This window comes from Perca flavescens, chromosome 22, assembly GCF_004354835.1.
Source record: "Perca flavescens isolate YP-PL-M2 chromosome 22, PFLA_1.0, whole genome shotgun sequence".
Classification (NCBI taxonomy): Eukaryota; Metazoa; Chordata; class Actinopteri; order Perciformes; family Percidae; genus Perca; species Perca flavescens.
This window is the reverse complement of record NC_041352.1, coordinates 1,314,365-1,340,482: the sequence shown is the minus strand read 5'-3', so window position 1 is coordinate 1,340,482 and position 26,118 is coordinate 1,314,365. Positions and strand designations below refer to the sequence as shown.

At 39.8% G+C, this 26,118-nt stretch overlaps 1 protein-coding gene across 4 annotated transcripts; it reads left to right on the top strand.

The window, feature by feature from the left end:
- Nucleotides 1-25,089, top strand: ift74 (intraflagellar transport 74). 4 transcript variants are annotated; one of them, XM_028569682.1, is made up of 20 exons: nucleotides 1-111; nucleotides 1,758-1,891; nucleotides 2,710-2,851; nucleotides 3,005-3,053; nucleotides 3,238-3,336; nucleotides 3,778-3,838; nucleotides 5,245-5,304; nucleotides 5,432-5,493; nucleotides 13,037-13,175; nucleotides 13,750-13,812; nucleotides 14,502-14,645; nucleotides 15,717-15,757; nucleotides 17,521-17,609; nucleotides 18,192-18,245; nucleotides 19,060-19,157; nucleotides 20,210-20,336; nucleotides 20,459-20,622; nucleotides 23,028-23,153; nucleotides 24,240-24,300; nucleotides 24,478-25,089. In XM_028569682.1, the coding sequence occupies exons 2-20, from the start codon at nucleotides 1,763-1,765 to the stop codon at nucleotides 24,588-24,590; spliced, it is 1,821 nt and encodes a 606-aa protein (XP_028425483.1). In that variant the 5' UTR covers nucleotides 1-111; nucleotides 1,758-1,762; the 3' UTR covers nucleotides 24,591-25,089. The 4 variants fall into 4 exon arrangements, with proteins under 4 accessions (XP_028425483.1, XP_028425481.1, XP_028425484.1 ...); XM_028569680.1 differs by lacking the exon at nucleotides 1-111 and adding an exon at nucleotides 255-349; XM_028569683.1 differs by lacking the exon at nucleotides 1-111 and adding an exon at nucleotides 257-349 and having other exon boundaries at nucleotides 17,521-17,600.
- The last annotated feature ends 1,029 nt before the right edge of the window (nucleotides 25,090-26,118 follow it).

The window sequence follows — 26,118 nt, the reverse complement described above, 5'->3', positions numbered from 1 at the left end:
ATTGCAAGGAATAGCTATGACACCCAGAGAGAGCACCTTTTTCAGACACTTCCTAAGGCAGATCACCACGCATTTTCATTGGCAGGGCTTTTGGGGTCACCAGCCGGCAAGGTATATCACTGTATTATAAAGTCTCTAAGGGAAATTGGTTTAGAAAAGAGGATTTATTTTTATTTATTTATTTTGTTTTATTTATTAATTTTCTGCATTTAGCTCTCGTTCACACTCCAGTCCAGTTGGTGGCGGTAATGCACCTTTTAAGTTGGTTTGCCATCCGCTAATAAACCATAAAGAAGAACAGTTACTAGGGTAACGTCAACATTTCGAGTTGTGTGTTTCTAGCATTAACGTAAGTTGGCATTTTCCTCTAAAGTAAACTCAATGAGTAAACTATCCTAGCTAGCTAGCTAACGTTAACTAGACAGCGCTTGGACATTTTAAACACATTTAACGTTACTGTCGAAGAAAACGACTTAAGACGTTCAGTTGAAGGTACGAAACACTAACGTTAGCGTAACCATGATATTTCCTATGCGAGCTAACGCTACGTTATTTTAACTTTGGTTAATGGTGACGTAGCTAAATTGTTTGATAAACACAATGGCAAACGTGTATCAAATTCAAAACGATCGAAGATAGTTACACTTTTTTTTTTTATTATTTCAGATACCGTTAACTACAGTTAACGTTTAATATTAGCTAACGGTACGTTGTAACGTTAACCCAGCACTGAGTTTACATTTAGCTAGGCAGCTAGCTAACGTTAACGTTACGACAAACGTTTTCTTGATATTTGAAATCGCATTCTCATCAGACTATCGGGAATTCTTCAAATGTGCATTTTGGCGTTTATTGTTCGCTTTAAACCTGTAGAAGTTGTGTTTTAGCTAAGCTACCGAGCAGAAGGTGTGCTTTGTTGAACCTTAGCAGAAAAACATATTTTTCCAAACAAACATGTCTACTCCATAGAATCACATTGACAGACCACAATAGGTCTATCTATTACAACGTTAACTTATCTGACTGCAGTCGGTGGTACAGGTATGCTGAGACAGCTTTCATGCCAAGGTGGATGAATTTAAATAACTGTCCTTTTAATAAATGTCTTAAAAGGTTTGCGCTCCTGAATCCAGGCTTTTCAAAAGGTAACGTTAGTGTCAGGTGAGCGTAGCAAAAATCATCAGTACCATATTATAGAAAGTTTGGCCACAAAAAATGCACTCTCTTCTGTTGCAAAAGTAATCAAGTAAAAGACTGTGACGTTAAAAACGTTTCGGTCAGTGGACCATTGTCTACTAGCTTCTGAAGAGCATCTTCTACTTTTTGTCAGTGTGCAGGCGATTTTTCTATATGGGATTTGTGTAACTAGAACACAGTCCATTACATCTTGGGGTCTTCTTTCTTCTTTCTTCATTCTTTTCCACTCCTGCACTTGGACAGCCCCAGCACTATAAGTTCCATCTTTCCCTCCTCTGCTATCACTGTATTAGCTAGAGCAGGTGTGGGCAGAGTAGGGAGAGATGGGAGATACAGTGCTGTGCCTGGGACGAATGTCTGCTTCAGGATTCAAACCAGCAAACGTCCAGTCACAAGGAAGCTTTTCTGACCTCTTGGCTGCTGTCACCAAGCAAACATACTAACAAGCACTGAGCTATAGCAGCACCACTAGACTGTATGGATTTTTTCCCTCCATCGGCAACAAATATAGTATTTGTTATTACTTGTTATTGTTAATGCTATATTTTTACTGACTTTAGGCATCATGGCGAGTCAGCGGCCTCCCTCCGGCATTGGCCGCCCACTGAGTCGCAGTGGATCTGTGGTCCCTGTCGCTGGAAGACTCCCAACGGCCGTCCGACCTCCTCCTACAGCTATTCGAGTCGCAACTGGGGTATGTCAACTGCAGCTTGGATATATTTTAGCTTTGAGATACAAATGCCCTTCCTGTGAGTATATTGGGAACTTTGCTAAAGTCAGTTAGCGTCACTATGACACTCTGGCAAATAAAAAAAATAGCCTACCTGTGCCAGAGGTGTCAGGCACTATATCCAACTTGTATTGCAAGCAGTGTTGGGCAGTAACGTTACTATTTTAACTACTTCTCAATAGTGCCCACACAAGCTAAATTTCCCCCGGGCATTTCTGAAACTTAAGTGAGCGGAGGTTTCTGCTGGTCTGAAATACAACTGCTGAGGATCATTGATGCCACCGCCAAACACGGACGTGTATGTCTTGTAACGTACTGTTCACGGATGTATAAAAAATAGCTAATGTAGTAAACTACTTTTGCCATGTTGCTGTAGATTAGCTTGCCAAAACTGCAGCCTAAACTGACTACTCACTTAGTTTGCACTTGTTTATTTTGTAGAGACACAAAATGGAAACGTAATTGTAAGATGACTGTATGAGGAAGAAAGGGCTACTCTTAATTATCTTTTGCCAGTAGACAGCACCACTGCTCTGTTGACCTGTGGGGAATCTCGTGAATGTGTAATGAACATTGTGCTGAATATTGTAAAGGCATGCTTTTTTTATTTTATATGTTAAGAAACTATATTCTAAAGTGTAGCCTAACTAAACGTTTGGTTTCTCCCAACTTCAGTCAGTATGCACTTCGAACGAGCAGTATCAGTAAAACAAAATGATATTGTGATAAATATCCATTAAAACCCAGTCTTATGGAGTTTTATTCTTTAATTTTCCATCCAGATGGTTCCAGGTACAAGTGGTCATCCTGGCATGAGGGGCGGCATCCCCATTACCACCCCTGGAGTTCTCTCAGCACAGATCAAAGTGACTGACAGGCCCGTGACCCAACAGGGGCTCAGTGGTATGAAGACTGGCATGAAAGGTAAGTCTGAAGAGCATAGATTGCATAGATTTGTATTTTTATGGTTTAATGTTAGGGCAGAAACTTTGAGCCACTGTCAGCCATGTTGAAACAGTCATAATATCATTTCAAGTCTTACCTCTCGTTTCTCTCCACCACCTCCATCCCCAAAAGGACCTCAAAGACAGATTCTGGATAAGTCCTACTACTTGGGCCTTCTTAGGTAACACATGCTACTATTAGTCTTACTAATCCCAACTAAATGTTTACGTAAAACATGTTAAGCCCTTAATGGTATTAGTTTACACCATGCAGCAGGTGTTTCCAGCAGGGCAGCTGTTTCTTCGTGTTGGTACACACTGGTGAATGTTACCATTAAAAAGTGAATGTTCTTGTTGTGCTGCTAGGAGTAAGATCAACGAGTTAACCACAGAGACCAGCAAACTGCACAAAGAGATTGACAACTACAACCAGGAGAATTCTGTGTATCTCTCCTACGAGAAGAGGTGAGTCGTGTCTTTACTTATTAGTGCTGACGCTGTACATTTTGTAATAAAAAAAACAGACCATGTTCTCTTATGTTATTTAGGCCTACTGCAGTTCACAGCCTTCAAATATTCATTTTCTATGTTTATGGACTGCATTGAACCATGGATTCAGTTGAAAAAATAAGATATATGCAATAACACAGGAAAAATGGACACAGCATTCTGGGATGGGAGAATCCCGGAAGTGCAATGTCGTGGATATAGACTAGGAAATGTTATACAAAAGAAGTTGAAATTCAGTCTGTTTGAGCTGTATTATTAAAAGGTCACATGCAAATATAAGGGCTCTTTTAGAATAAATGATAGGATGAATTAATATTATAATGAACAATTGCATTACAGTGTGGGAGAAAAGAAATCTTAAATTACCAACCATTTGTGGTTTTCTTTCCCCTTCAGAGCCGAAGGCCTTGCTGCAGAGATTAAGGATCTACAAGGCCAGCTTGCTGACTACAACATGGTAAATAGCTTTCAACTACAGGTTTTAGCCATTGTCTATAATTATTTTGAACGTGTAATCATAGGAAAATAATCTTCAATTTTCATATTCTGACTGTCCCAAGCAAACAATAAATAAAACAATATCAGACAAATATTCTTACACTTTATGTATTGAGCTAAAGTAATCCATAATGACTGAGTTTAAGTATGAAGAATGCAAACACCAATAGATTAGCCTCAACAAATGAAAATCCCCCCCTCAGGTGAGCTAATAATGTCTGTTCGCTAAGGTTAAGGGCCGTCCACACTAAGAACAATAACTTTAATGATAATTTTAAAAATATATATATAGTTTTAAAAATCTCAAGTGGATGGCGGAGTCCACACCGCAACTATAAGGACAATGTCAAACGATATCGTTACTAGGGTTGGGTACCGAAACGTGGTGCCAATAGGGCACTGGTGCTAACGTAAATGGATGTAACGAGACCGAAATAAGAAAATACGAAAATTTCAGTGCCTGGCTTTACACTACACCTGACAGCATGTAACGTTAACCTACCTTTAGCTAGCAGCTGGATTAAACAGGGTTAAAATACTGACAGCTAACGTTAAACCGTGTAAAGTGTGACTGTATTTCACCGTAGAGGATTCCAACAGCGGGACCTAACAGTCTGCTCTGCAGCGCAGCAGCTGCCGTTGTCGGAATTAAACAACACAGATGGTGCCTTCACTTGAAACGGGTAGCCTCGTGGTGCATTCAAAGTTATTAGTCAAAACACCCTTTTCCCATCAGGTGCTTGTTTTTGTCGTTCAACAGCAATTTACTGGTGAAATAAGTTATTGTTATAAGTTATAGTTATTACATTATTATAAAATCTTGAATTTTGACCATATGGCCTTAGCAATAAAGAAGTCGCCGACTGTTGTTTACTACCCTTCTTTTTTTTCTTTTCTTTTTTTTTTACTTTATTAAAAAGTACCCATTTAGGCACCGGCACCGTTTTTAAAGTATCGCTTTAGCACCGGTATCGGAAAAAGCCCAAACGTTACCCAACCCTCATCGTTGGGATCACTTTCAAAGAGATTTGATGAACGATAGAAACACTGACATCCAATCCAAATCCATCTGAATTTACAACATGACACGTGGAGAGACACTGTGGAGAGATGTGTTTTACACAGGTGGTTAGTGGCGTGATGTGACTTTTCCACTCGGTGCGGCGACTTAGATCCTTTTAGCTCTTTGTACTTTTGTATTTGTAAACATTAGTACTTTGAAAGTGAATCTTTTTGTGTTTTGGATGTTATTATCATACTGCCGGCGTGTTACAGTTTAAAACGTTTTTGGTTTCCAATGGACTGTGCTACCCTTATTTAACACTTGAGTCCTACTGACATGTAGCTTTTTGTTTGTATTTCCAGCTGGTGGACAAGCTCAACACCAACACAGAGATGGAGGAAATGATGAACGACTATAACATTGTAAGTACATTATGTAAGCATTATGGTAACTTTTCTGATTCGCAGATCTATTCAACAGGCTGATTGCAAATAAATATAATGAGTGCCTGGTCATTCCTTTTATTTTTCTTCCTCTCTACCCTCCCAGTTGAAAGCCCAGAATGACAGTGAGGCTGAAAGCATTGATAGCATCTTTACCGAGAGGAGAGAGTAAGTACTCGGTGGACATTTCATTATGGTTATTGCAGGGTGTTCTCAACAACACAGTTGTATTGCTTGAGTTCAGTGGGTAAGGATTTATGTTGGGGAATCCTGTTCTTAAACTTATATTTAATGTTGGCTTTTCTAGAAAAAATACCTGAAAATGGTAATGGAAGACATGCTTTTTGAATTTTATAAGCTTTGATTGAATAATCAATTTGAGTCATCAATGATTGATGTAGGAAATTGATTAATTGTTTGGATGTCATGGTCGTTTCTTTTAGAAAAGTTAGCTTTAAAACAGCTATTACACATAGCTACATGCACTAGGTGAATGATACTGTATGTCAATCAAAAATACAAACTAGTACAGACATGCAAAGAAAGTACATATGGGTAGTCCTTTAGTCTATAAAGCAGCCTGAAGAGGTCACATAACTTCTCTCTATGAGGAACTGCAATGCAGTTCAGAGACAGCAAGTAGCAAGCTTAACTTCTTAACTTGCATCATGGAGTAAAACTGTCTCTTTAAACTTGTGACATGCAAACAAGCTGGGTAAAGGCTGACATCTGTGCTCTGTTTATTATGAGTGAGCATTACATGTTACATTACATATTTCTCTCTTAGTTGAGCAAGAGCTCAATTGTAATGGCTGTGGTAGAAACGGTACAAATAGCTTACAGTAGGGGCCACAGAGCCAGGATGTTTTAGTGACTCAGAGAATGATAATACTAGTCTGGATCAACGGAAGTACATTTCCAGGGTAATTGCCTTACATCTGGGGCAGTGTCCCTCACCGTCCGCTCTCTGGGTGTTGCTGTACTTAAACTCTATTCGCTTCGGGAAACAACAACAAACTTTGAGCTAGCAAGCTACACGCTGAAAATGGCAAGTTTTGAAGAAAATTTGGATCGTACCACAAGGCAGGCCTGCTTGATTCTTTCGGTGAATGATTGTAAAGACTTATATTTATGTTTACGGCATTACCTATTGCTATGGTAGAAGTACACACACGGCGGCACACTGCTAAGAGAAAATTAGGTTTAACCATGTATCTGGCTAATATAAATAGTTTGTTACTGTGTTGTGTGAACCGTTAACTTCTTTTGATATTGTATGTGGTATTTTCTTTTGCAAGGAGCAAATGTTGCACCAAAACAAGTTCCTTCCAGAGACTATTTAGCAGAACCACCGTCACAGAGCCCGGAGCTTAGTGAGTTTTTTTCTCTCCTATCCCAGAATGTATGTGTGGTGTAGCCAGACTTTTACTCCACAGCACTGTGGAGATAGGTCTAGCAATGGGAGACTATGATAATACTAACCAGAGCTTAGAAAATAGTAACAAATAGTTAAATGGTTTTATTTAGCTTTCAGGTTATCCACCAAAGGCAAAATATACTGTACATATCACCTCTAGAGGAAATATTCTTTTGGTAGCATCCCCAGTGAGCAGCTAGTTTTTCAAATACACAAATGACAGATTTTCTTTTTGTGATGATTGCCTCCACGTCTTATTACTAGTTCACCAGCTGCTGTTCGATTCTTCGTGGATCGGCTGAAGTCTCCTCTCCTGCATCTCACTCTTCCCTCTTGATGTATGGATCCTCAAAATACCCATCCTCCTCCTCTATTTGCCCACTATCTTGCTCAAAGGTGAATGTCTGATGGTGCAGGTATCTTCCTGTCTCTGAGAAGACTGTTGACACAACAGCCTCCTCCTCATCATCCTCCTCTTGGCGCAGTCGCAGATGACGGTAGTTGTGGAAGAGCTTGTACCAGGAAGGCCCCTTTATGCCACATACGATGAGCATGAAGGTGCTTAGTGCCAAAGCTGCAACACATGCTGTGAACTTCCATGTGTTGCCGAGCACAGGTGTCTGGTCTGGTTGGGGTTGCAGGATGGAGAGGGAGAAGAGACTAGTCTGTTTAGAATGTTATGTTCTATTTGTACATCCACATGTAAGAGAAAAGTGAAATACCCACGTTTCTCTTGACCTACCTTTGTTGATCTTGTGGTTCTGTGTTGATGCCAGTGTGGTCTTCAGCATAGTGGATAAGCCCCAAGACTGTTGAGAGTTGACTGGTTTTTGTTGGTCTGTAGTAAAGATGGGTGGTGGCAATGGGTGACACATAGCTGTAGCCTGCAAAAGCCTTTCAGCCTGCTTTTCTTGAGAAGCACATGTGACTTTTAGTCCCTCTGTAGAGCCACAGATATAAAAGTAATTTAGTTAATGAGCATTCACTTAAGCCCCTTAATAACATGCACCCCTTAACATTAATCTGACTGCAATTTAATTTATTCATGTCTGAATAAGCACCCTGGTCACTGACTGCAAACTTATGACTTATTATGTACACCTAGCAGCCGACCATGATTGCATTGCAGCTTTGATTCACGTGTGAGTTGTCACTAGTTTTTACATGCCCTGAAGAAGACAGTGAGTTGTAATGTGTAGGCACTAAGCCCATTTATTAAAGATTTTTTTTTAATTTTTGCAAAGCAGTGTGCCTTGGTATTTTTTGGTTTGAGCTAAGTGTAAGTCTAACCTCTCTTTTGGTCTCGTATGTCCTTGGATACGAAGAGCACCTGCATTAGTTACATAGTCCTCCTCAGCCTATCCACTGGCATTTGCTCTCTATATTTTTTATGGGTACCAGGTACTTGTCATTTCGGATTTGCATCTAATTTTGAACAGACTTGGTTCCCAACTCTGTATTACTGAAACTTCAAAACTGCAGAAAGGACATTATTACCAATGTTAACTCCAACTGCTTTGACCTCTCCAATGCTGTTCAGCAGCGGACAGGAACAATTCCAGGGGTTTTCCTGTAGGTTCAGCACCTAATGAGACCAGACTGTGTCAGATTCATGGATTAATAATAATGTGAAAAAATGCACATGATTGACCAGGTTTACTCGCTAGTTGTGTTTTCTTTTACGTAGAAATGACTTTGGTCCACTAATAACTACGTATTTCAGATAACATTCTTGAAGGAACACATTATTCTCTCTCCTATTGAAAATAATAATTTGCAATACAAATGTATTTAGTAAGGTTGTTTTTTTTAACATTGACGAATGAGACAGGAACTTCAGGTTAACACAAGATTGCGTAAAAATGTTCCCTAATATTCGGTTTTAGCCTGATAATACACAATAACCTATTTTTTTTTTTTAAACTTTGTGCTAATAAATATTGAAATCCTTAGGCTGCGTTCAGACTGCCTATGTCAGCTTCCCGATGGTCCTCCAAAAACGCAGGTCTTTCCATTCATTTTGAACGGGGGTAGTGCTTTTAGGCTATGACGGGGGTACCGCAGGGAGAAAAAAACGCAGCAGGCTTGCGGCAAAAAGTTGAGACCTACTCAACTTTTGATATAACGCAACCCCACATCACACTACCGTGGCCATTCATGTAACCGGCAATCAGACTTGTGGTGTGTTTTTACTCTAACTATGGTTTGAGGCGGTATGAGAATCCCATGAAGTAAACAGAAACATCATTGCTGCTACAAGAAAGTTTTCAAACACTATGGAGTGTAAAAAAACTAAACAAGCACTGAACTGCCCGGGAGTTTGTGTAACAGCTGAATGTTTCTTGCAACAACAACACACTCACTATGTCTCGCTCGTCTCTTATCTTTCTCTCTCTCTCCTGTGAAATAAAGCTGCTTTCAAGTGCGAATCGTCAAAATCTATAAGCGATCTGACAAAACAGCAATTCTGAAATATAAAGTCTACTTGTGCTTTTGTTGGTGGGTTTAAGAACACAACAGGATGTCACACAAATGGGCCGTTTCATAAACCACCACCACCCTGCGGCAAATTTGCCGGATTGCTTTTTTTGGTGTGAATGCCCCGTTACACATTATTTCGGTTTTACCTGTATAGTATTCAGCCGTCTAAATAGTTGTGTATGGAGACTTGTCAGCAGGTTGTGGGACAGGTCCAGCTTGGCCAGGACATCTAGGCCAGAGAAAGACTCTGGGTACAGGCTGCAGTTATACCCAGTAGTAGGATCAGTTGTAAACAGTAATTATTGTAGCAGCAGCGATGGTAGTACACATACTTTAATGGTCCAACTTATACCAGTGATGCTAATCTGTAACGAATATTTAACCTTATTTTGTACATTTAAAAAAAAAAGTCTAGAGCAGTACAGAGATGCAACATTCCACCAAATTTGATCAAATGTGACAATAGTATCCATGAACAGCACTTAATGTATACTGACGTTTTTATGTACCTAATTTTAAACTGTTCTAGTGTATTCAGAACTTGTTAAAATGAGTATGTAGAATGGAAGCTAGCGTCTATTAGCTTTCTTAATTACCTGCTGATTTTGTTCCTGGACAGAGACAGCACGCTGAGATGTGGTACCACAGAGAAGTACTTGGCTGGTATACTGGTCACCAGGTTTCCATCCAGGTGGAGTTCTACCAGTCTGGGATAACTAGCCAGGGCTAGTCTGTCAGCCTCATTTAGGGTAATCAGGCTCCCCTCAATCAACAGTTTAGTAACAGAAGAACTGTTGCAACTATGTGGAATGACTTGCAGAAGCTTGTTGGTCAAGTTCTTTACCTGCTGATATATGGATGGACCATTATTACAACAGAAGAACAATCTGAATAAACATACAAAGGAATCATCATTGCTCTTAAATTTCAGCAAAAAAATATTTTCACTCACTGCGAGTGCCAGGTTATCAAAAAAAGAACAGAAAGAATGGAACTTTTCCTACCAGTGTGTCTTCTTCCACAACCTCAGCATTACTTCCCAGAATATTCATTGACAAAAGTGCACTCAACCACAGTAGTAGGAGAGGTTGCCGGCATCCCTCCATTATCCTACCCTGAAATACAGTAAACACTCTGGGTAATCCATACTTTGCTTTAACTTAATAACTCCTTTGTTTTACCTGGGATGCTAATAGGAAGTTGGTTTTATGTAACTTGCGCATTTTTCGCATCATTGCGCATCATTAGGGTTCACAGATTATATGTGCAAATGTTTGTGCAGATTGGACTCACAGCCTAGGAGGAGTTCAGAAAAGTGGGTTTAGCATATTTAGCTGTTTTGCAAGGGGAGAAGTATAGGCGGTAATGGGTGTGGCCTAAACAGTGTTGGTCAGTAACATATGCCTTAGTAATATATTACTGTAATATTGTTACTTTTCACAGTAAAGAGTAGTAAACAGTAATTATATTAGTAACTAATCCAAGTAACACTGTATTGCCCGAATGTGATTTGTTTTCTGCCCCAGATAGGCTTTCTTACAGATGACATAAGACGCGAAAGTAATACTAAGTGATAAGTAAAGTAATATTACTTTTTTAAGGAGTAATAAGTAAAGAGTAACACATTACACTTCCTGAGTAACTTGCCCAACACTGGGCCTATATCACGAGATTCAGCGTGTTCATGGAACGTAATTATTGGCTGCTCACGCTCACCCCTCTGTCCACTCATGCCGCCAGAGCCGATCCGTGCATCCTCACACAATATTCATACTTGCACACATGGTCAAAATAATGTAGTCATATATTAGTAGTCTATATTGACGATGTTCTGCTTCCGGGAATGTTCAGGTCGCGGTGGAAATTTGGACGAATGTTTTCTGTTGCACGACTAAAACTACTTTTGAACGTACACGTTCCAACAAAACAAGTTCCTTCCTGAGGCTAATTTGCAGAGGCACATCATTGTGTCCGGGGTTTAGTGCCTCCCAAGATGATTGTGATTGGTTTAAAGAAATGCTCACAAACCAGGGGGGGCGGGACTTGTTTCAGGTCGGTGATCTGGGCTAAAAATAAACCAATGTCCAGTGTGCTGTATAAATTTGGATTTTGCACTTATCCACAGTTCTGTATACACGTGCACACTGTAATATTCCACTACCAGTCCAAGACAAGACAAAACTTCTTGCATTAACCACTCAAAACAGTGCCATTAGGTACATTATTATTATGAAATGTGTTGCAATGTCTCACAGAAAAAACAATGTACACACGGTGCATACAAGATTACGGCTGCCATCACTACTGCGCACAAAATATTCTGATTATGAATGGCTAAATGGTGATGTGTTGCTTTAAATGTTGATGCCACAAGGAATTGGGCAATGCCATTATTTATTAAGGATGGTCCAATGTATCCTATGCTTAAAGAGATAAGAAAGGAAGCATTGAAGCACTTTTCCTTAATCACTTAGAAAAATCTACTAGCTCTTATCATTGCTGCCACACACTACTTTTGGGTACTTTCACTACATTAGGAACCTTTCCAAGCAAAAAGGACAATACTTTTTTGAGGTCTTTCAATTTTCTTAATCTATTAACTTGTAAGACCATAAATTCCACTAACCCGAGTATAAAACCACTTGTGTAAACTTGGATGAGTTTAGATAGGACGTTACACCAAACCATGTCAACACCTTAAACTATGACCAGGACACAATGTTTTCATTGTCACTTATGTACATATAACAGACAAAATCTGCTTACACATTCAGTGTAAAACTTAATCAGAGTTTAGTATACGTGAAATCTCTTAAGTCACCTACACCGGAGTCTCTTATTTTCCTGATATCATTTGGAGAAAACAAACCCATTGAACTTCTTGAAAGAGCAAGCACCTGTGTGTCAGCCGAGTAACCTTTATCCTGCATACACTACAGTTGTTCTTATGTACAGTTTGTCATCTCACAATGTTTCAAACATCTCAAACTTATTTTAATCATATTCTGTCACTATTCTATATTACTGAATAACAACCAAAGACTTACCTGTACTTCTAGGGGCACTTAGATGACTGTGATGCAGCTAGCACAGCAAATGACCTTTGTTCATTGTTGTAAAACCTGTAAGCTAACATACACTGTTTCTGCTAGCTAAACATTTATGTTTGTTGAAGTCACTCCTCCTTTTCTAGTTTAAGCATGTTGGCCAGATATCTCATTTAAACATTGAATTAATTCAGCAAATGAATGAAGAAGATTTATGACTACTGATGATTTAAGTATTTCGAAAGTTGTTTTTCCAATAACGTATCCTGGTCTTAGGGAGAGAGTTATTGAAGGCTGAAGACAAACTAAAGAAGGCAAAGAAGGAGTATTTACAGTAATGGATGGGAGTTGGGTGAGAAGACAGCTTGATGTATAGGGGGTTTGAATTACTTTAGATAAAAGAAAAAAGGAAGGAAGGGAGAAAAGAAGGTAGGAGTGTAATATGGAAGGAAGGGAAGAAGCAAGCAGGGATTTAAGTAAAGGAAGTAAGACAGACCAAGGAGGTAACCAAGAAGGAAAGGAGGACAACAGCAAGGAAGCAGTGATATACTGTACATTTGCTCAGTCAATCTGACATCTCTCCCACCCTTCCTTCTCTGCATCCTTTCTTAATCTATCTATTTCTTAATCTATCTAACATGTATTTTATATGCCCTGGGTTTGAGAGTGGCCTAGGACCTTTGTCACATGTCTCACCCACCCCATAATATTGACTAATTAAGGCAAATTAAACAAACAACAAACTCTTCCACCGTTTGCTATGCAGAAGAGAGGAGGCTATCCGGGAGATTGAAGAAGGGATCAGGAGGGCAAGGCGGGTCGCTGATGAGGTTGTCCAGGCAATGCCAGCCACAAAACAAGAGAAGTATTTCACCATGACAACAGCCAATGAGGAACTGCTACAGGTATACAATGTTTTGGCCTAATATTATTATCATACTTGCCAAGATTAACTTTTTTTAAACAGTTGCCTCCGCCGAAGTCCATTAATACTTGACAATGGACACCTCGAAGGGCATTATCACTTATACCATGGTCAATTGCCTTGCATTTTTTTTTAAACCATTATTTTATATTTGAATGCATTTTACATAATAGATTGGGTGTAATTGGCTACCAAATTGGGAGAAGGGGGAATGTGGGAACATAGGGCCTAATTTTGGAAACAAATCTTAGAAATTTGGGAACTGTAGGAACATAATGCTTAATTTTGAAAATAATCTTAGAAATTTGGGAACATAGATATGTGGGAACATAGGCATGCTCCCCTCTGAGCAAGTGCAAGAAGGGGAGGGGCTGGAAGCAGCTGGTCTGTGTGCGCTGAAAAAAAAATACATTGTTGTTTGGAAAAAAAATTTAATTCGGATTTTATCTACCTGGGCGGGTCTCAATTTACCTGGGTGGGTCGCCCAAGTGCAACCTATGTATGGGAAACACTGCCTCCTTTTTTAATCTTCTACTTGTCTCCTTTTTTTGTAGGAGCTAACTGTTCTACAGGAGGAGCTGGACATTCTGATAACTAGGAAGGAGGACTACGATGCTGTAAGTTGTGTTAAAAACACAGTAAAATAATCAAGGAAGGGTTAGTGTATGGAAGGAAGGGTTTCTGCAGGGTTTACTCCCTTAAATGTAATACATTTTTACCTTTTTAATACCACATAGAATATAATTTTATACCTGTTACACAGTCATACTAGCCAAAGTATAAAATATAATAATGAAAACCAAGTGGAATGTGAAATGTCATTCTTGGTAGTATATACGAATTACTCCATATATGTCATCATATATCATTAATTAATCATTAAACATGGACCTGGATGGACAGATTAACAGATAAAAAGTAATAACTAATTAATTAAAGGTCCAGAGGTGTGGAACAACAGAGATTTTCCAGCCAGGTTTTGCCTGAAATCACATAAAATCATGTTACTGCCTACAGCAGGCTAGAAAAAAGCATTCAAGACCAGGACATTTTAAGACCTTGGCCCTTTTTTCTAAACCTAAATCAGAGTAAGACCTGCAGACATCCTGGGTAGGGAGGCAATAAATTGTGGAAAAAGAGGAAGGGAATAAGGAAACGGACAGTGAAAAATAATTAGGAAAATGCATGTGAAGTAAATGCAAATTGCTTTTCAGTGACATCCGCCACTGTGTAACCTATCGAGCTGTAGTAGTAACAGTAGTATTAGCAGTATAAATAGTTTGATCTTACATTATCCTGTGTGCAGGAGCTGGCCCACTCGCACATAAAGCAGGAAGTGGTTCGGCTTCATGAGACTCTGTCAGCGCTGGAGGCGAAGCGGGACACCATGGAGGCTGAGCACAAGAGCCTGGGCTCCCCACAGGAGGAAAGAGAACAATTATTCAAACAGGTTAGCTTTACAACCAGCCAAAGAATGGCTGAATGTTAGTTGAGATCATTAAACTGCTGACAATATGCAGCAACAATGTTTTGTTAGACTAATGTAAACTGCAGTCATAAAGAAAAATCAACATGTACGACAGAAAAATCTTGATTAAATTTTAATTTCAGAATTTGCAGAAACTACAGTCATTAGAAAGTAAACAAAGTTTAACAATTCCACCACCACCAGACCCGACACCCAAGATGGGCAATTAACATGTCATGCCTCTCCATCTAAACAGCATTGTGTTAATTTCCATAGCAGCAAGAACACACACAGCTAGATAGTCTACTGAGCTTGACAGCTTGAACCAACACAAAACTTGTGAACTCGTTACAGTGTAAAATGTTAATTTAAGTAATAGTCCGGTGACGGTCATTTGTGCTATGACTTTCAGTTCAGTACACACAGAGTTAATTTTTATTTTACAAATATAAAAGGACGTACTGTGGGCCTACATACCTTACTGTGATTGTAAGTGCATGTGAGTGAATATTGGCGTGCAAATGATACGATACAACTTTCAAATGAGTTTCTATGTCCCATTTTTTTTTGTCTCAATGTGCTGTACGGCCATCATGCAAATGTGTAAATTCGGCTGCGGAGGAGAGTGCCAGGGTTAATCGTGCTGCACCTGCCGGCTAAAGGGCGTGTTTTTGTGGAAACGTTTTTAGGAAAAGTCAGGACAGAAGGGAAACAGCAATAACAATGATGGAGTAATTTACGTTTTTGAATCACAACCCCTCAAAGGCGTAATTTTTAGAATGTTTTTAGAACGTGTGGTAGAGAAGACAAATTTACAATTTGTTGAAACTACAGAATATTTTTTTTTTCTCAATAGACTGACAAAAGAGGTTGTTAGAGTTGTAGAGCGTTGACTGTCTTATTTAGTGTTGACACATGATAAGACAGGCAGTGCAAGATCACACTGAATATGTTCAATAAGTGCTGTTTTAATTTGTACAACTACCACGGACATTTGATTTTAAGAGCTGCGGTTAGTAAACAAATGATTTAAGCTGCCGTTTTGTTTTCTAGGTGAAGGAGGACAACCAGGAAATTGCCAGCATGGAGAGACAGTATGTACCATTGTCGTTACACCATTGTCGTTTTTAATTTAGATTAATTTTTTTTTACTCGAATTAGAAGTCCAAGCATGAAACAATGACAAGATGGTGGGCACTGTGACACTTCAAATCTCAGTTCTTATTACTTATAAATTACTCCAATGAAGTCAAATCAAATAAAGTAAGAAAGGCAAGTTAGACTGTATGTTGCACTAGATAGAAAGATAGATAGATAGATAGATAGATAGATAGATAGATAGATAGATAGATAGATAGATAGATAGATAGATAGAGCTTGGGCCCTAATAATAATCTGTACAAAAACAATAGGTGCCTTGCACTTTCGTGCTCGGGCCATACATATTTAAAATATATACAAGTTAGGAATAAAAATGTACAACTAACTAGTATTGATAAAGCTGTAGGTCAACCTATTGTGCAAGTTGCACTTAGTGCAGTTGTGGTGTCTATGAGTCTTATCTAACACTCAGTGATGAAGTGTTAAAAAGTTGAATTGCCTGTGGTAGGAATGATTTCTTGTAGCGGTCCATGCGACATCGAAGCTGTTGGAGCCTCTTATGGTGCTTTTCCATTACATGGTACCTACTCGCCTCGCCTCGACTCTACTCGCCTTTTTTGGTTTTCCATTACAAAAAAAAGTCCCTGGTACCTGCTAACAGGTACTTTTTTTAGTACCTCCTCAGTCGAGGTTCCAAGTGAGCTGAGGCGAGCCGAGAAGGTGACGTGAAACCCTGCAGGCTGCTGATTGGTCGGAAAGAAGCGTCACTGATCACTGCATTGCTAGCGACAGACGGCATTTTTAAATAGTTTAGCCAGTAGTGTTTTTTTGCTGCCGGAGGCTCTACGCAGAGCTTTCTCCGTAGCATACAAGTGGCCTGATGTTTATACTTGTGCGCTGGTGTGTGTGTCGAGTTGCCGTGTGTGTGTATGTAGCTGGTGAGCGAGGGTGAAGTGAGAGTGAGGGCCGGCGATTAGCTCCGCAGCGAGTAGTGACTCTAGAGCCATATAGTGAGAGAAACAAAGTGTCTCCCCTGTTCTTTCTGACCACAGTGGGAAATCTAGAGCAGGAGAAGTTAACTATCTTGTTGATTTCATGTTGTTTACGGAGAAGGAGAACCAGGAAATGAGTCGGGGGAAATGCAACGCTACCAAGCCACGCCCACGGCCATTAGAGAAGGTGCTACTCTGTTGGACCGGTGTTGGGGGGGGGTGGAGGAGAAGGTGGTTGGAGTTATCCATGACAGATAACAGTTTGTTCAGTGACCACCTCTCCACCAACAGCTTCAAATGTGTCCTGTTTGCAGCCAATAACAAGTGTGAGACAGAGCTGCTTGTTTTGAGGTGAAGGGTTGTGTGCTTGTTTGTGTGTCAGGCGAATTGCTAGTGCATAGCTATTCTACTGGTAGTTGTAGTTTATGGTGCGACAGCGAGATGTATGCAGATGCGCTTGACAGATGTGTTTTATAAAAATCAATCACAGTGACGATATAGATATGTCATACACCAGACGTATTTAACACGGACCTGCCAATGTGCATATATGCGTATGTTTTGCACGCCCTGTGACCGTTGTCCTCACAATTACTTGCTCATAAATGTGACATCACTGTGTGTGTGTGTGTGTGTGTGTGTGTGTGTGTGTGTGTGTGTGTGTGTGTGTGTGTGTGTGTGTGTGTGTGTGTGTGTGTGTGTGTGTGTGTGTGTGTGTGTGTGTGTGTGTGTGTGTGTGTGTGTGTGTGTGTGTGTGTGTTCAGGCTTACAGAGATCAGGGACAGGACGCAAAAAATCAAAGAGGAGATCCAACAACTGGAGCAGGACTCAGAGGAAGCGCAGGGTAACACTGGTTGGCTGCTTTCAACATTTTTCATTTATATATCACAATTTTTTCTTCCTAAATGTATATGCTTTAAAAAAAAATAGCCTGTAAAATGATGTTTCCATCTATCATCTTATAGTGGAAATAATCCTGGTGTTACATTGTGAACTGCATCATCTCTTTTTTAAATATATATCGAGGGCTGAAACTATCGATCTAACGATCATTTTTATTAGCCATTAATGTGCTGATTATTTTCTAAAGTAATTGCTTGGTCCATGTCATAGTTTGTGATAGGCATTTGTCACTAATTCATAATCTATGATATAGTGAAAAATGCACATCATAATTTACCAAAGCCACAGGTGACATGTTTGAATTACTTAAACTGTAATAATCGGAAACCCAAAGATATTCTTTTATATTGAAGTCATACATAACAATTATTTACATTTGAGACTAATAAACTAATTGATTAATTGGCTATGTTTTTACCTTGACATTTAACCAAACTCCTACACACAAAGTATGTAACAGTTCTACCAGATAAATCTGTTTAATTATTATATGATTGCTTGCTAAACTAATAGTTTTTTTTCTGTCCATAAGGGGAGTGTCAGCAGAAATATAAAGAGCTGAAGAGGAAAGAGGAGGAAATTGACCGTGAGTTGAACATTTGACAGCTTATATGACTAAACCTGAGTAGACAATATCAAAAATCACAGTCTTATTTACAAATCAATATCAATAATGTGTCACTATTGTTATGACTATAAGGCAGTTGGACCGATCAGTCAGCTCCCGTCTCTCAAAAAAATTGCCTCAGAACACACCGAAGAGACGCCAACTTGAGCGTACGCTCTGCGCGTGCGCGAGACGTAATACGTCTCCATAACAGCAGGCGGTGCTAATCTGTATTGTTGCCCCAAAAAATGAAAACAGGAAATGACAGAACATCTCTCTAGATCTAGTAAACACAGAGCACGCTGTCGTCAGTCATTGTTTTTGTTGTTTGTCATTAAGTAATAAAAGTATTAGTAATAAGAAGATAGTGGCGTCAGCTCTCGGGCTTCTTCTTGTGGAAGAAGCACTGATTCGCTAGTCAAGGGCTAGCACTCCACCAATCAGATTGGTCATTGAGTCCGACTTCCCACTGGTCAAATCGGCCAAAATGGATGCCGATGGCTCCTCCGACTGACGACAGCACGGAACACACTGAACAGACTTGAGTCACCGACCTCGCCAGACTGTCCGACGGCCGATAATCGGATTGGTGTGTCAGGGGCTTAACTGATATGTAATGGCTGACACAGATATATGGAAGCACACACTTTTTGAAACTACCACCAGGAGTCGTGGAAGTCAGAATATTTTTTAAATCCTGCACATAGGAGTTTTAATGTATCTGTATGACCAGATATGGCTTTGAATATAATGACATGCAGCTAGTTGTAATAACTTTCTTCATTTCTTCCAGGGTACATGGAGTCATTTGAGGAGACCAGGGCTCAGGCGCAGGAAAAGATGACACAGAGCCAGGAGAACATTGTCTCCCTCCTGGAACACTGCAGCAGAGTGAGGAGGAAGGGTAGAGGTGGAGAGGGGATGGAAAGCAGAGGGACTGATAGTTAGAAGGAAGGAATGTAAATATTACAGTAAGGCAGAGAGATAACAAAAAGATAGAGTAAATAGCTGAATGGGAGGGAGAGAGACGGAGGAGTAAAGAGATAAGTATACTATACTATAACTATAATATAAGAAATAACTCTCCCTGCCAGCAGGCGGCAGTAATCTATTTGTCATTCAAAAAGGGAAACCGGATACAAACGTTGCTATGCCTACTACAACTAAACAGCGTTTGCCCGAAACCGCAGCAGCAGCGGCAAAGAGCCTACGTCCCTCTGCTTCACTTCCTGTGTAAAGACAGCAGACCCCGGGAGATGCCTCACCACACTGTCCATCTCCTGGCCTGTCATCCCTTCTCTGGGCAGAGAAGTCTTCCTGTGGTGGGAGCGAAGCGGAGGGACAGAGTGACCGCTGGCTAGTTAGCATTAGCTTAGTTAACATTAGCTTGCTAATTCCATCCAACATGACTTCAGGCTACACTGGTTACAGAAAACGAGCCAAACAAAGTTGTCACTCATCTGGTGATGGCAATGAGAGCGTACGAATAAAAAATGCAGTTGTCTAACGTTATGATCTTTATATTAGATTTCACAGTATAAGACATACGTTTGTTAACACTGGTTTATTTTGTATAGGTGTGTAGATCTTTTAAAAGGCATTTTTATGTTGAAATTAATATACCTACACAAGTAGTTATGTATCTTGTTGTACGTTTGCCATATTATGGACATAATGTGCAAAAGTAGATATTCCAATCGTTTGAATCGTCCTGTGTTTTTTTAGAAGGAACATTCAAACATAATTCTTGGCCAGTTTTGACAGTCCTATGTGTTTTAGATTGATCAGATGAGATAAAGATTAAAAGTAAAGTGTGTGTGTGTGTGTGTGTGTGTGTGTGTGTGTGTGTGTGTGTGTGTGTGTGTGTGTGTGTGTGTGTGTGTGTGTGTGTGTGTGTGTGTGTGTGTGTGTGTGTGTGTGTGTGTGTGTGTGTGTGTGTGTAGAACATGTTGCGGCTACATCAGGTGGATACAGTAACAGCCAGTGAGCTGAGAAACATGCAGGAGGTGCTGGTCAGCAAGGAGACGGAGGTTGTCCAATCAGAGAGCACTGCCAGAGGACTGACAACTGGTAAATTACACACACACACACACACACACACACACACACACACACACACACACACACACCCAGTGAAGTATATCCTCTTTGATAAACCTATCGTGCCAAACGAGCAAACTATCACTCTGTAGAGTCCCAGCGTCTGCAGCAGGACCTGGAGAAAGTGCAGCAGCTGGAGGGGAAGATCACAGATGAGCTCAGCAACCTGAAGGAGCGCGTAGCCACCATGCAGTCTGAGCTGGTCACCTACCAAGACCTGGACACCCTGAGGCACACAGCAGAGGAGAAGAAAAGGGTAAGAAGATTATCACAAGTTTAGTCTGTTTCCCTCCTGCCTTGACTTTACCTAAATACCTATTCTGCACATTCCAATATTGTCCTAATGATAGAATAACGTTTAGAAAACCAAATAGCTGGGTTTTTGCTGTTGTTTTTCACAAAACAGTCCGCTTTTAGGAGTAGCGTTGAATAACGTTGGTACTCTCCTACACCTCTCTCCGTAGCAGCATAACTGACACATTTGTATGATTGCTGTACAGTGTATTGAGACACAGAAACTCATTTGCACGCCAATGTTCATTCACAGGCACTTATAATCATAATCCTATTAAAACCCACCAGGTCTCCGGCAACCCGGATAAGCGGGTTCAGGTTGGCTTTGCATTGTCCATTAAAATTAAAATGTTTAACCCTACCCAGCATTCCATTTCCCTCTCAAACCACCGAGCGGGTCATTTTCACCCCTTGCCTGCAACAGTAACTCTAACACTAACAAATGTGTAAATTTCATGAAGCAATAAATTGTTCATTTTATCTATTGTTTTTTTTAATATATATTAAGTAAGACTTGACAAAGTAACTATTTAAAAGTCAGTTTATTGCTTTAGGCTGTGCCATTACGGATCGAAATGACACAAATGACATGTCCAGTGCGTGCTCCCGGTTTTAGAGCCGACACCAACGAATATAAATATTTCTAATTAGTTTAGCTAGTGCAGTAAGCTAACGTTAGCTAGAAACTGCTAGATGAGTAAAGTCTAACTAGAAGGATGTGTATGGCTTGACTGTCACGGTGTCACAGCGTCTGAGGGCTGCTGCCATGATAGGTGGGCTCCTCGTGCTAAAATCAAGATTCCTCATTCAATCAAATTGACGGTTTCATTGATTTCTCCCCAATCTCATTCAATTCAATTCAATTTATTTATAGTATCAATTCATAACAAGAGTTATCTCAAGACACTTTACAGTAGGGCTGGGCGATATGGAGAAAATCAAACATCACAATATTTTTGCCCAAATACCTCGATATCAGTACCGCAACGATATTGTAGTGTTGACTATTGGTGCTTTCACTAAATATTTACACAATGAGATTTTTGATAAATAATCATCAGTGATGTGGCTATAATGACAGTAACATCAGTCTGGTAAGGTCAGAAAATGACATCACTTTACTGTAATGCAGCCTTTAAAACCAGGAAACAACAACACTTATGCCATATTACAATATCCAAAATCTAAGACAATATCTAGTATCATATCACGATATCGATATAATATCAATATATTTCCCAGCTCTACTTTACAGATAGAGTAGGTCTAGTCCAAACTCTATAATTTACCCAACAATTCCAGTAAGAGAGCATTTAGTGCGACCGTGGCGAGGAAAAACCCCCTCTCAGGAAGAAACCTGGGACAGACCCAGACTCTTGGTAGGCGGTGTCTGGCGGTGCCGGTTGGGGGTGTGATGAACAGTGGCAATAATAGTCACAATAAAGATAACAGTGACTAGAAATAGTAGTTGTGGTAGTTCATGGTGTAGCAGGACACTGCAGGGTGTCACAGGATGTAGCAGGGTATAGCAGGGCGTCACAGGACGCCATTCTCACTTGGGGGTTTTAGGTATAAATGATCATATTTTCTTATTCTTTTTATACCACACCCTACATAACTCCTAGATGATAATTAAACCCATTTTAGTCATGAATTGAGAGACGAAGGGATTTTATAATAACAGAGTAACAGGTAAAAATGACCCGTTGGTGGTTCTAGTGTTAAAATGGACGTTGTCCTGCTACACATTCTCTGTGATTCAATCACAAATCAGCAAATGTTCATTTAACGGAAATCATGAACACCAAAGCATGATTCATTCAGAGATACCAGAATAATAAACCAAAGAGAGATGGGGAAAACCTAGCCATTCCATACCTTTTTGAGCTTGCTGTGAACGGCAAACAGGGGTCCATTCCTCAGTTATTAATATTCCTCTAACGTAAGTCTGCAGGTGTCCACAGATCAAAAGAATCAAAAAGGGGTTTTCACAAAAAGTAATCCAAGTTCTGAATAGGGTCGTGTTAGTGTCTGCTAACTTTATTGGTCGAACAGAAACAAACCACTGGCTACGTGTACTGTTTTTGGGGCTGCGTTTGGATTGATGTCCTTGTTGCTATAGAGATGGAAAAGCTGCACTCTAGAGATGGAGAATGTCGACGTTATTGGCCCATCAGTGCATGACGACAAGGGTGCAGACGCTCTTAGGCGTCAGGTTTGGCGGTAATAGTACCGCTAAAGAGCCTTGTCGGTTCTAGTGGTAAATACTGTTGAATAATTCATCACAAAAGTCTAAAGTATGTGTTTCTATTTAGCTTTAGACAGCTAAACTGCAGGCTAACCAAGTGTGTGTTTTTTCTGGTGCAGAGACTACAGGAGGACCGCGTATCCCTGACTCAGCGTCGAGATTCATTGAGGCAGCTGTTGGAGGAAATGAACCAGAAATATGAGGATCTGAAGACCAAACTGAAACACAACGAGACCCATGCTCAGGTTAGAGAGTTTGTCAATATATTTCCGCACAAATATAGCTATATACAATGATATAAACATGTATAGGTGTAATAGGTGCATAACATGTTTTTTTTTTAATTACAGTTATAATTAAAGATGTTTACACCTTATCTACAAGTTCATACTTTTGTCAGCCTCAAAATTGGGGTTGCAAAATTCCGGAAATTTTCGAAGTTGGAAACTTTCCATGGGAATTAATGGGAATGAACGGGGTAATGCATAACCCATTGCTATTATTAACCTATGTGTGTTAATTGTATAGCCCACCAACCATAGTCAATCAAAATTCTCCAGCTAAACTTTCCATGGATTCAAAATATCCAGTTTATTCTCATTAATTCCCGTTTATTCCCGTTAATTCCATTAATTCCATTAATTCATGAACGTTTCCAAATTGGAATGTTTCCAAAATTCCCCAGCTAAACTTTCCATTGAAAGTTTCTGGAAATTTACCAGAAAATGTCCACCCCTTTGCAACCCTAATCAAAATACCAACTACTGGTTCAGATGCTAATCTGCCAAGACTCCAAATACATTTCTGCAGTCATCAAAACTGTATTCACTAAACTTTGAATGATTGCTTTGTTGTTTTCAACGCCACACCAACTTAGACACTGAGTTTAGATTTCAGGCCTCTGCTCTCATCCTAATGAGGAGAAACCTGCTTCTGTTGTCAGCACTGGAGACATCCCCAGGCTGGATTTGGCACAAAGAAATGTTAGGCAGGATTTTCTTTGAGTACACCAAAATGTGATTTTGTTAATTCAAATTCAAATTGTTAATGAAAATGGAGGAAAAAACGGACACAACTATTGATCTGTATGTACATACTTCTTAGTTTCTGGTCTTAAAGTAATCTGAAGTCACAGTGCACATGCACAGTGTTGGTCAGATAATGACTTAAATTAGCATTTTGACACTAAATGTGTGTGTTAAATAGAATGTAGGGGATTGGTTGACAGGTGTTGGTACAGCATTCTTACCTTCTCTGTGTGTGTGTGTGTGTGTGTGTGTGTGTGTGTGTGTGTGTGTGTGTGTGTGTGTGTGTGTGTGTGTGTGTTTCAGCTGGCTAACCTTGAGAGGAAATGGCAACACTTGGAGCAGAACAACTTTGTAATGAAAGAGTGTATCCTTCTGAAATGCGTCTTTATCTCTTTATTACTTAAAGTTTTTTGTTGTTAAAGACAGCCAGTGGTGTGGTGTGGTGCGCTGTGACTCATCACACATCACATATGTCTCATATGTCCCCTCTAAAAGCCACCCATTGGTTACATCAGTAATCTTTCCTCAACTGCAACATCAGTCATCGCCTCTAAATCTCAGGAGAGTGACTACGCCTCAGTCGCTAAGAACGTCTCCCAACAAGTGGCAGAGTACAACAAGAGTCTTATAGACTCCTTGCAGAACAGGAGTTAAACACACACACACACACACACACACACACACACACACACACACACACAGTCTTACAAGTGTCTGTGTTACTATTTGGTAATCCCAACCCATTTCAGTTAATGTCATGATAAAATGGTCAGCACATGGAGTAGTTGAACACTGATGCTCAGTTGTCTCTTAACAGAGCATTGATAGCCACCTTTCTGTTTGCTATCGGTAGCTCTCTGTACAAAAGGACAGATTTTGCAATTAGTTGTCTTAAAAAGTTAGAACCATGTTTTTTTTTTCTTATGGTGTTTTACTCTCAAGACAAAACCTTTTTGTTTATATCCATTTTGATATTCAGTTTATAAATAACTAAATGTAGTCAAAGTTAGAAAGTATTTATCTACTATATTTTGTATTTAAATGTACATGAGATTTTGCTGCATTCCATGTCACTACTGTAGCTTTGTGTAAACATATATTTAAATTGCTCTGATCATTTGAATAAAGGGGTTAAGAGAAAGGAAAACAAGAACAGAACATTTTGGATGGAAGGCTTATACAACCAGCAGGTGACCACAACAAATACCTATAGGGCAGGATTCACTCCGATCACACAAAAAATAGCAGCGATATGTAAACCAATATATGACATGAAAGGCTGCCATATTTTGTAAAATAAATTGCCTCTGTTACGCAACAAGCATGTCAAATAGTCCAGTAGTACTGCAATGATACATATTCAAGTATAATCTTATGCCAGTATGTTTTGGATGGAACATTTTCTGTCGACCAGTTCAGAAGAATGCATTTTCTTGCACAGAACGTAAGCATAGAGCCTCCTTTATATATTTACCAGTGACAGAGGTATATTAAATCCCAAGTAGCATGCACAGAGGGTCACACTCTGTAGTAACTGATCTTATCAATTTCCCAACTTATAACATTCCAGAATTGCTGTATTTTCATACAAGATTTCCCGTTTCTGTTTTGCATTTAGGGCATAATGGAGAAATATCAGAATTGAACTTATAGCGTTGAGATGGGAATATATGGGCCTGGTGTCGAATTTTGAGTTGAATTGCTTTCACACTGTTACAGACTGTGACGTTTTTGCACTTTTCCAGGCTTCATTCCAATCTTCATCTTTAATATCTACGCCAAGTTCTCGTTCCCATGATTCCTTTAAATGAGAAGTGTTTGTGGCGTTGTAGTCTTTGAGCAAACTGTAAAATGAGTTTATGGAGTTGCCCAGACGTGGCCTGAAAAGCTACCTCTCAGAGCCAGAGATATTTTGTAGTGTTCGTCCTGACATAATCCCTCACTGTAAATAACGGAAACATTTTTGTTTTTAAATATTGTATTTTCCGATGAGTTGACCAAAAGAGATCAAAGTGGGTCCTTCCAGTAAGCCACACAGAGTGGAGATCCCAAACACGGAAACCATTCTCCGTTATTCCAGGTGAGAAATCCTGGTTGTCACCTATTGGGGTGAATGTGAGACCTCCCTTCTAACCTTCTGACAGTCCGCCATGCCGTAACACTGGAAACTGTAAGTGGGTTG

Bases quoted from the DNA above. Each gene is read 5' to 3' on its own strand.
- ift74 (XM_028569682.1), top strand. From the start codon at position 1,763: ATGGCGAGTCAGCGGCCTCCCTCCGGCATTGGCCGCCCACTGAGTCGC. The intron at 2,852-3,004 runs GTAAGTCTGAAG...CATCCCCAAAAG, and splicing joins TATGAAGACTGGCATGAAAG to GACCTCAAAGACAGATTCTG. The intron at 19,158-20,209 runs GTGAGGAGGAAG...GTGTGTGTGTAG, and splicing joins TCCTGGAACACTGCAGCAGA to AACATGTTGCGGCTACATCA.